The sequence below is a fragment of the Gopherus evgoodei genome, chromosome 3 (genome assembly GCF_007399415.2).
Source record: "Gopherus evgoodei ecotype Sinaloan lineage chromosome 3, rGopEvg1_v1.p, whole genome shotgun sequence".
NCBI classification, from domain to species: Eukaryota; Metazoa; Chordata; order Testudines; family Testudinidae; genus Gopherus; species Gopherus evgoodei.
This window is the reverse complement of record NC_044324.1, coordinates 156,737,554-156,749,444: the sequence shown is the minus strand read 5'-3', so window position 1 is coordinate 156,749,444 and position 11,891 is coordinate 156,737,554. Positions and strand designations below refer to the sequence as shown.

Sequence of the window (11,891 nt, the reverse complement as noted above, 5' to 3'; positions counted from 1 at the left end):
TAGGTTCAGTTTGCCTGGGTGGCAAGACAGGCTGGAAGGTCTCAGGGGACTGTCTGTGACTCCATGGTAATACTGGTATAGTGAATGCACATTTGGTATTGGTTTGGTAAAATCTAATTATAGACTTTACTACTAGTTTGGGGTGTCTGCCTGTGTTTTCTGACAGTCTCACCTGAGATTGGCTTGGTTTTACCTCCTGAAAATTCAGTAGTATATGGAGTAGGTAATTGGTGATATTAATTTGACATTATATAAGCATAATTGTTCTGAATTAGTACAAACGGTTTGAGACATGGAAAAAATTCATTTAAATGAGTTGACATTAAGTGGACTCAACTGTATCCTACAATACATTTCAGGAGACCTCCCTGCTTTCCAGAAAAGCAAAAATCTAGATATAGAAGTTTTAACATTGTACCTTTGTTGGGGCTCTGTAGCAGGACACTGGTATCCACTGCTTTTTCTGATTGACAAGCAGAAGGGCTATAATAAGAACCAGGGCTGTCATGATGGGAACTGTCACCCAGGCAACAGAGTTGAGAGATGTATCTTCACTGGAGTGTAGTCCAATGCCTTCTCTGAAATCTCCTTGAAGATGACTCATGTCTGAAAGTGTGAGCATTTGTTAGCAACAAAAACATTTACGTGCTCCTTTTCTGTCTTGACCATAAACAAGAATAGGATTATGGAAGTACCAGTGTCAGTACTGTGGCCTTGTATTTATTTATTTATTTTGGTTAACCATATCCTGAAATTTTACCCTATTGATATTTAGGGAGAAGGTCACCCTTGTGTGTTCTCTCATTTGTTATTAGCCACAGTTTTTGTGGCCGGAATAATGATTTCTGCATATTTTCAAGTAACTATTCCATATGAAGTGGATTTTTATCTTTTGGTCGTCCTAATAATACTATGACATTCTATCAGTTGTGATTTATGAAGCCATCATTTTTCTATGATCATGTTTATTTATAGTAGATCTTTCACTGTCTTGTTTTATCCTTTCAGTGTGGTGGCTGTTCTCCAAGAGCCAATTTTTTTCTCAGCTTCTCCTATATGAGATTCCAGCTTAATTACCTATTTTTGATCATACTGTAAAAGCTACCTCACAGTAGTGCTGTAAATATAAATACATTAAGGATTGCAAGGTTCTCTGGTTTTACAGTAATATGGAACATACATGTACATAAGACACAGATACTTATTTCTTATAATATTATATCTGTTTTTCATTTCCCTTTTATATCTTTGAGGACCTGAGTTACAGTAAGCTCAGCACTTGTTCCTTGCAACACTTAGGAATCTTCAGGTTTCAGAGTGGTAGCCGTGTTAGTCTGTATCAGCAAAAACAAATGAGGAGTTCTTGTGGCACCTTAGAGACTAACATTTATTTGGGCATCAGATTTCGTGGGCTAGAACCCACTTCATCAGATGCATGGCGTCCACTTCCTAGACCTACAGTGCTAATAAGCGATGGTCACATAAACATCATCCTATACCGGAAACCTACTGACTGCTATACTTACTTACATGCCTCCAGCTTTCGTCCAGACCACATCACACAATCCATTGTCTACAGCCAAGCTCTAAGATACAACTGCTTTTGCTCCGATCCCTCAGACAGAGAAAAACACCTACAGGATTTCTATCAAGCGTTCTTAAAACTACAATACCCACCTGCTGAAGTGAAGAAACAGATTGACAGAGCAAGAAGGGTACCCAGAAGTCACCTACTACAAGACAGGCCCAACAAAATGTAACAGGATGCCACTAGCCATCACCTATAGCCCCCAACTAAAACCTCTCCAGCGCATCATCAAGGAACTACAACCTATCCTGAAGGACGATCCCTCACTCTCATAGACCTTGGGAGATGGGTCAGTCCTCGCTTACAGACAGCCCCCGAACCTGAAGCAAATACTCACCAGCAACTACATAGCACACAGCAAAAACACCAACCCAGGAACCAAACCCTGTAACAAACCCAAGTGCCAACTCTGTCCACATTTCTATTCAAGGGACACTATCACAGGACCTAACCACATCAGCCACACTATCAGGGGCTTATTCACCTGCACATCTACCAATGTGACATATGCTATCATGCTCCAGCAATGCTTCTTTGTCATGTACATTGGCCAAACCGGACAGTCTCTACACAAAAGAATAAATGGACACAAATCTGACATCAGGAATAACAACATTCAAAAACCGGTAGGAGAACACTTCAATCTCCCTGGTCACTCAATAACAAACCTAAAAGTGGCAATTCTTCAACAAAAAACAGACTGCAACGTGAAACTGCAGAACTGGAATTAATTTGCAAACTGGACACCATCAAATTAGGCCTGAATAAAGACTCACACCTTCTTGTCAACTGTTTGAAATGGGCCACTAATTACCACTACAAAAGTTATTTTTCTTCCCTTGGTATCCTACTGTTAATTAAATTGTCTCGTTAGACTGACCTCACACTTGGTAAGGCAACTCCTATCTTTTCATGTATTTATACCTGCTCCTGTATTTTCCACTTCATGCATCTGATGAAGTGGGTTCTAGCTCATGAAAGCTTATGCCAAAATAAATTTGTTAGTCTCTAAGGTGCCACAAGGACTCCTCGTTGCTTTTTCAGTATCTTCAGACATGGCATTTAAGGCAAAAAATAATTTATGCTGTTTTTTTCCTTAAATTATTTTTGCTTCTTGATGTCCCTTTCCTCTGGGTTGATTAATACGGAAATCTTGGTGCCTTCACAGACTCTGGGATGTTTATTCAGCAGAATTTTTATTGGAGTAGCCTTGAGGCTCACGTCAGGTGCATTCTTTCAATCAAGGCACATACTGGAAAAAATGGTTACTTTTCTTACAGTAACTGTGATTCTTCAAGATGGTCTGTGCATGTGGAATCCACTCATGGCGTGCTGGTGCCCCTACATAGGAGATCAGACATTTTTTCTCTAGAAGTGCCCTCTAGGGGTCACACATGCATATATCTCATGCTCTTGTGCTCCTCCTCCCAAGAGCAGAATGACCTCAAATACTAACCAATTTTTCTGATGCTCCAAGTGTCAATAATAAAATACGATCTGCAGGGATGGAGGGTAGATTGTGGGATCCACATAAACAGACCATCTAGAAGAACCACAGTTACTGTAGAGCTGAGTAACAATTATTGTTTCTTCTTCAAGCTCCTATACATTTGGATCCCACTAATGGTGTCTAGCAAGCAGGGGTGGCTCTAGGTATTTTGCTGCTCCAAGCACGGCAGGCAGGCTGCCTTCGGCGGCTTGCCTGCAGGAGGTCCCCGGTCCCGTGGATTCAGTGGCACGCCTGCGGGAGGTCCGCCGAAACTGCGGGACCAGCAGACCCTCCGCAGGCATGCCACTGAAGGCAACCTGTCTGCCGCCCTCGCAGCGACCGACAGAGCACCCTCCATGGCTTGCCGCCCCAGGAACGTGCTTGGCACACTGGTGCCTGAAGCTGCGCCTGCTAGCAAGCAGTTCAACACCTTAGGGTGCGAGCGAGGAATTTACTGGAACAAAGATTGTAGGACTGCTCTTCCAATTCGAGTGTTCACTCTTGATGATGCCTCTAATGAGTAGTGTCTAGTAAGAATTTGAACTGAAGATCATGTAGCTGCTGTACATAATTCTATGAGAGGGAACATGTCTGATGAAGTCAGTGTTCTGGCAGAATGAGCTGAAATGTTTGAAGGAAGATTCAGTTTAATAGTCTCATAAGCTACCCTCATACAGCTCGCACAATCCATTTAGACTCTGGAAGATGCAGATTTGCCCTTAGCTCTGCCACTATATGCTATAAACAATCTAAGAATAGACCTAAAAGTCTCATTCTGTTCAAGTAGTATTAAAGAGCTCTTTTAAAATATAAGATATTAAGCTTTCTTTCTGCTGAAATTATGGGGTCTAGGGGAGAAAACTGGTAGGTGAATATACTGGTTATGATGAAAATGCCAACCATCTTTGGAACGAGTTTATGACATGGTCTGAATGAGACTATCAGCATGAAAAACAATGTACAGAAAGTTCAACATAAGAGCTTGGATTTCACTAACTCATGGGCAGAAATAATATCTAATAAAATAGTAACTCCAAATAGACAGCATTTCAGAAATCCAATCTGGAGATGAGAAGGCACAACTGTTTTAATTATTGCTATCTGAACATGGAGAAGCAGCTCACAATCCCACAGTATCTCCAAGTATCAAAAGGGAGACAATGTGTCTCAGATGAGGAAGCGAATAAATATAGATTCTGCTACTTCCTTTTGCTGTTTTCCCCAGCGTACCAGTGTTCCCTCTACATTATTGGTGTTGTATTTCAGCATGCTAGCTCTTATCCAGGCCTAAACAGTGAAGACACTGGGAAAGCTGGGACCAACTCTACCATCTAGGTATGATGAAAAGACATATAGAGATGAGTATCACCTGCAAACAAGATCCTGCATTACAGGATTCTTTACTATTATTTTTAGTGGCCTCAGATACATATTGAACAGATGGGTGGCAACACTTGTGTATGACCCTCACCAAGAGAACTTTGAGGGCTGATGAATAACAGCTCTTGATCTTCTCAATCCGAAAAGAATGAAGTCACTCGAGAGCAAATCCTGAGCTTGCCAGATCCACATACGAGTAACAATAACTCAGTCAACAACAATCGAAGACAGAGCCGATACGTCTCAAAGAATTAGTATGGACATCTTTACTGCCAAAGGGAGATGATCGACCACTGCAAACTGCACAGCCTCGATACTATACACTGGTCTAAAACAATGCTGATATAGTCAAAAAAGTCTGAGGACCCCAGATATCACCAGAGTTGCTCTGCTACTACTTTCTCAGTAATTTTTTTTTTTTTTGAAAAACACTAGAAAGTGTGATAATGGGAAAGATTCTAAGCTCAACAGATGCTTCTTCAAGGTATACTAATACCATGTCCTCCTGAAAATAAATATTGATGATCTCCTCTGACAACAAATCCAGTATCTCCCTGCTGAACTTCCCCAGCCAAAGATGATATGGGTCTAAAATGACTTTATATCACAGTACAAAACAAGGACACACTTGTGGTAACATTCTGCATGAGTATTTCGTGACCCTAAAGAGAAAGTTCACCTTAAAAAAAACATGCATGCAGATGTTGCTGTTGCCAGTTTCTGACTGAAGAGCAACTATTATATTTCTTAAAGTGGAGGTTTATTCCAGTAATTTAGTGTTCAGAGCTCTGTTTCCCATAAAGCACCAAAACAGGTGTCTATAACATTCAGCTTGAGCAAAAGAATCGCTTTAATAGTGTCTACGCTCATTTGACTTTTCATTCTAAACACTGTTCATCACACTAGACACTTGTTCCATTGGATTATCTGCCTCTATGGTAGCAACGCAGTGCCTAGGGGAGACAAATGTCAACACTCCAATAGAACAAGTGTCTTGTGGACGCTGCCGAACACATACTCGTCAGCATTCAATGCAGCAATTGCTATGTGCACATCACATGGCTTCCTGTAAAGCCAAACAATTCTCTTAAATTACGTTGGTAATTTAACCTCCATATCATAACATCTGTCAAGTACTGATCATTAAAACCACATATTTAAAAACAAAAAAATCTCCCACCCTAATGGGGGAAGGAGAGAGATACAGTACAGAGATCTGCTCATTTTAATAAATTTATAAAGGTGCTGGCACTATGATGATGGTTTCAAGAACCTAGACAACCACCTATTTTTGGTTATTAAGGGTCCAGTTGTGACACACTTCCCAAGAGGATACTGCCATTGATTTTATTCACTACTACTCTTATGAGTAAATCTACTTAATGTGAACAAGGGTGGTAGAATCAGACTGACAGTATTTAAGAAGACACTTCAAAACTATTTTATTGATTTACTTTGTTTTGTAGCCAAGTGTTACATGTATTATAATCTTTTTAATATTACATACTGGAACTTATTTTAAATGTTTATTTTGCTGCTTTAAAATAAAAAAAAATTGAAGGATGGGCATGCATTCATAGATTCACAGACTTTAGGGATGGAAGGGACCTCGAGAGGTCATCGAGTCCAGTCCCCTGCTCTCATGGCAGGACCAAATACTGTCTAGACCATCCCTGATAGACATTTATCTAACCTCCTCTTAAATATCTCCAGAGATGGAGATTCCACAACTTCCCTAGGCTATTTGTTCCAGTATATAACCACCCTGACAGGAACTTTTTCCTAATGTCCAACATAAACCTCCCTTGCTGCAGTTTAAGCCCATTGCTTCTTGTTCTATCCTTAGAGGCTAAGAAGAACAAGTTTTCTCCCTCCTCCTTATGACACCCTTTTGGATACCTGAAAACTGCTATCATGTCCCCTCTCTCAGTCTTCTCTTTTCCAAACTAAACAAACCCAATTCCTTCAGCCTTCCTTCATAGGTCATGTTCTCTAGACCTTTAATCATTCTTGTTGCTCTTCTCTGGACCCTCTCCATTTTCTCCACATCTTTCTTGAAATGTGGTACCCAGAACTGGACATAATACTCCAGTTGAGGCCTAACCAGGACAGAGTAGAGTGGAAGAATGACTTCTCATGTCTTGCTCACACCACCTGTTAATGCATCCCAGAATCATGTTTGCTTTTTTTGCAACAGCATCACACTGTTGACTCATGTAGCTTGTGGCCCAGTATAAACCCTAGATTCCTTTCTGCAGTGCTGGTTCCTAGACAGTCTCTTCTCTTTCTGTATGTGTGAAACTCATTGTTATTTCCTAAGTGGAACACTTTGCATTTGTCTTCATTAAACTTCATCCTATTTACCTCAGACCATTTCTCCAATTTGTCCAGTTGATTTTGAATTATGACCCTATCCTCCAAAGCAGTTGCAATCCCTCCCAGTTTGGTATCATGTGCACACCTAATAAGCGTACTTTCTATGCCAGTATCTAAGTTGTTGATGAAGATATTGAACAGAGCCGGTCCCAAAGCAGACCCCTGCGGAACCCCACTTGTTATACCTTTCCAGCAGGATTGGGAACAAATAATAACTACACTGGGTACTGTTATCCAGCCAGTTATGCACCCACCTTATAGTAGCCCCATCTAAGTTGTATTTGCCTAGTTTATTGATAAGAATATCATGCGAGACCATATCAAATGCCTTACTAAAGTCTAGGTATACTACATCCATCGCTTCTTCCTTATCCACAAGACTCATTATCCTATCAAAGATATCAGATTGGTTTGACATGATTTGTTCTTTACAAATCCATGCTGGCTATTCCCTGTCACCTTACCACCTTCCAAGTGTTTGCAGATGATTTCCTTAATTACTTGCTCCATTATCTTTCCTCGCACAGAAGTTAAACTAACTGGTCTGTAGTTTCCTGGGTTTTCTTTATTTCCCTTTTTATAGATGGGCACTATATTTGGCCTTTTCCAGTCTTCTGGAATCTCTCCTGTCTCCTATGATTTTCCAAAGATACTAGCTAGAGGTTCAGATACCTCCTCTATTAGCTCCTTGAATATTCTAGGATGCATTTCATCAGGCCCTGGTGACTTGCAGGCATCTAACTTTTCTAAGAGATTTTTAACTTGTTCTTTTTTTATTTTATCTTCCAAACCTACCCCCTTCCTATTAGCATTCACCATTTTAGGCATTCCTTCAGACTTCTCGGTGAAGACCAAAACAAAGAAAAGTCATTGAGCATCTTTGCCATTTCCAAGTTTCCTGTACTGTTTCTCCCTCCTCACTGAGCAGTGGGCCTACCTTGTCTTTGGTCTTCCTCTTGCTTCTAATGTATTGATAAAAAGTCTTCTTGTTTCCCTTTATTCCCATAGCTAGTTTGAGCTCATTTTGTGCCTTTGCCTTTCTAATCTTGCCCCTGCATTCCTGTGTTGTTTGCCTATATTCATCCTTTGTAATCTGACCTAGTTTCCATTTTTTATATGACTCCTTTTTATTTTGTAGGTCATGCGAGATCTCATGGTTAAGCCAAGCTAGTCTCTTGCCGCATTTTCTATTTTTCCTACCCAGCAGAATTGCTTGCTTTTGGGCCCTTAATAGTGTCCCTTTGAAATACTGCCAACTCTCCCCAGTTGTTTTTCCCCTCAGTCTTGATTCCCATGGGGCCTTACCTATCAGCTCTCTGAGCTTACCAAAATCCGCCTTCCTTAAATCCATTGTCTCTATTTTGCTGTTCTCCCTTCTACCTTTCCTTAGAATTGTGAACTCTATGATTTCATGATCACTGTCACCCAAGCTGCCTTCCACTTTCAAATTCTCAACGAGTTCCTCCCTATTTGTTAAAATCAAATCTAGAACAGCTTCCCCCCAATAGCTTTTTCAACCTTCTGAAATAAAAAGTTTCTGACATAATGAAACATTTCAGGCATTCTGCTTCTAGTACAGAATGCTAGATTGAATTATTTCTGGTTTTTGTCCTACAGAAATTATGTCTAGATCTTATCTTAATATTCTGCAAGCCTATCAAAAAGATGGCTCATTTACACCTTTACTTTCTTCCCAAGACAAATCGATGTGCTAAGACATGTGTAGTAATCACAGACCTAATAGAGTACAATTAACAATCTCTGCCAGATCTCACCTCTGTGGAGATGGACAATATCATTTTCACTGGGTGTAGGCCAAATTGGTGCTTCTAGTTCAGCATCTCCTCGATGATTTGTCTTCTCAATAGGGATGTTGGTGGGCTCAGGTACATACATCTCTGCAAAATGAGATAAATATTTTTCTCAATCCACCAAATCAGCATTTTGAGGCACCTATCAACAGATGCTGAACTCTTAATTCAGAAAATGTTTCTTGTGGATTGTTCTTTTAACCCTGTGGATCTTATCGGTGGTTCAGGAGTTCTCATCATTACGGTTATAGAATTTTTTTTATCTGCTATGACATATTTATTTACTGAGTACATTTAGAAAGTTATTGTTTGTGCAATGGATTTTCGTATCTTTTAATTCATTTAATAAAGTACAGAATACCAATGGTTGCTACCAGTACTACTATGCCAGTGTAAACTGAATGGGACAGTCTTGTATTAAATTTTTCAAGTGAAATATCTTTTCATAACACATAATATATTTGGCAAGATTCTCTAGTACAATCTGGTCCCTTTGTGCTGCTCTAGTGGCATAAAAAGCCAAGAAAGCAGCTGGATCTCTGCAGCTGGTGTAGGGTTGCATGACTGGCTCCTATAACCAACTTTTTTGCAGCCCCCTTTGTAGGGGCATGGCTGAAGTTCTCTGACTGGCAGATAGCCTCTTGGAGGATAACAACTTGCATAGGTAAAAACAGCTGTAATAAACCGCTATAAGAAGCCAGGCCAGATTCAGGAAGCTGCACCAAACTCCTTTGGTTCCATTATGTGCATGGCTGAGAAACTGTCCCATTACATGCAAGTCACAACTGAAAGTACTCATATAAGCAACTTAAAATGTTATTAATAAAAATGATTTGAAACAATATCCCAGACTTGTGGAGCACCAGAAACATTAGGTAGCAGTGGAGTCTACAGAGGAATCAAAATATTTCCTCTTACCCTTCACTTATCTAATAATTTAATGAAAGGTCATTTGGAGAGAACAATGGCAAAACAGTTAATCTTTGAGTTAACAGTCCTTCCTCAGAACATGTGAGATTTGAACTATACTGTTGTGCACTACTTTCTTATCTGTGGTGAGTATGCAGTTTCCTGAGTTGTTCTTCTGTGTCTCTCTGTCTCTTGTGACATAATCAACAACGCCTGTTATCCTTTGCATATGTTGCTCAATGTGAATCAACATTCAAATAGAGTACAATAATCTGTGCCTGATTATAGCATCTGACAACAGTATAACTTGTAAAATTTAGGACCATGGTTTTATTACCTGGGCACATGGGACAGCAACTTCCCTCAACGTTGATGGGTTCTACACAGGGTAGAGGGGGGCAACTGACAGTGGAGCAAAGGGTCTGACCCTGCAGGCAGTAGCAGTGTGTGCAGCTGTCAATGTCCCAACGTTCCTCATCTGCATATGTTTTTCCACTAAAGTGACAAACCACCTTCTTTGGTATTGTATCTTCTGTTGGAAAAAAAATGGCTATGACGACTTGATATGGCAAAATATAAACATATTAAAAAAAATCCAATGAGGAACAAATAAAAAAAGGGCCATGAGCCCAATTACTTAAAACTTTAAACCCATATCCATTGACTACGTAATGCATAAGTTATGACAGTAAAACGTGAAAATACCAGATGCTTAACAAAACTGTGAAATTTTTGCAACCAGTCCAGTTTCATATGTACAAGGAAAAAGAAAATAGGAACATAAAACTTCACAACAGTGGTTTTCTGTTTAAAAAATGCAATCTAATATTGCGTTAAATTCAATATATCTCCATTCCTCTTTCAGTTATCTTGCATGCATGCATCAGACCCATTCTGACACTAAGAGTGCAATGCTATAGACAAAACAAATATTTTATAAGTAAAACACTAACAGTTTTACTATTTTCACAATAAAAGAATTGCTCTATTTTCAGTGATATGAGTGAGTTTGTTTTCCACTTTGTGAGAGAAACAGAGTGTATGAAAATACAGATAACTTTCCAGGTTACATTTAAGAACAGGTTTCACTTGATATGCATCAGAAGCTTAGGAGTTTAGGCACTGTTTTTATTATTTTAAGATTTTTCACACACACAGTTAAAATTTAAAATTGATAAAAATTAAATAAAGATCAATATTATCCAGCAAAATGATAAAAATAAAAATTGAATTTTGCCAAACAAAACCAAAGGATATGGCATTGCACAGAGTGCTTTGAAGGAAGAGGACTCAGAGTGGATCCCATTTTATGGAATTAACACAAAGAAAATATTGAAGAGTAGTGATGCTAGAGCTCATGAACTGGTAAAGTAAATGAGTGAATAGAAGTCCTAACAAAGGACTAGCCTCAATGTTTTTTTCATTCATGTGGATTCCATCGCAACTGAAACTTGAACCAGGAGACAGATGGAAGCCATTGCTCCTAGGTCAGGAGTCTTCAATGCAGTGGGAGCTGGGAAGAAAGAAGCAGTAGGGGATCCATGTACAAAAGTGCAACCCTACCTTCCGATGATGAAAGTACAGCAGAAGCGGTCATGAAAGATGGGGTGCACAGCTCCAACTACCTCTTCTCATAGCTTCCATGGGCCCCAGTAAAAGACATTTGTCTGAACCAGCCATTAATCAAATGCAAAAACCATGCCAAAAATAAGCGCAAGACAACCTTAGTTATCTTCTCTCTCATCATATAGCTCTCCATTTCTCTCCTATAAGCAAGAGGGAGGTTCTCAATGGGAAATAACAGTCTCTCTACATAAGAAAGGAGAATGTTTAACATGGAAGGTGAATTTGGGAAAAAGTCAAGATGTATGGAAAAAGTAATAGAAAAGTCAGAGGAAAGGATGCAGGGCCTGCAAAACAAGACTTGCTGAACTTGTAACTATACTAAATATGGATGTCTAAAAGCCATCATGCTCTGCATCCAAAAATAAAAATGATGAAAAACAGAATGTGAAACCTTTGCTTTGAGAGTTCCAACAACTGAGCAAGATACCCTGCAGATTTTGCCTACCAAATTCTCTCTCAACTGTGGGATAAAAATACTAAGGAGGACTGTACAGCAAGAGATGCTTTAGAGAAGTGCTCAGGAAGCCATCCAAAAGCAGAACAACAGGAAGCATATGAAAGCCACATTTTCAAATATAAACAAAGAAAAGCTACTGAAAGCTGCCAAAAAGAGCAAGACATATTTTATAAATGTTCCAGGTTTTTGTTTTTTCCCAGATGTCTGCCCCACCATTCATACTAGCAGTAGTGAGGAAGGAATTTGGAGACAAAA

General features: G+C 39.5%; 1 protein-coding gene across 1 annotated transcript in view; it reads right to left on the bottom strand.

The window, feature by feature from the left end:
• CRIM1 (cysteine rich transmembrane BMP regulator 1) overlaps positions 1–11,891 on the bottom strand; it is a 314,546-nt gene that overhangs the window by 8,742 nt on the left and 293,913 nt on the right. The window contains exons 14-16 of the mRNA XM_030557098.1: positions 9,891–10,085; positions 8,609–8,731; positions 419–606 (exon numbers count right to left, since the gene is read on the bottom strand). Coding sequence (XP_030412958.1) covers positions 419–606; positions 8,609–8,731; positions 9,891–10,085 — 506 coding nt within the window. The remainder of the gene's footprint in view (positions 1–418; positions 607–8,608; positions 8,732–9,890; positions 10,086–11,891) is intronic.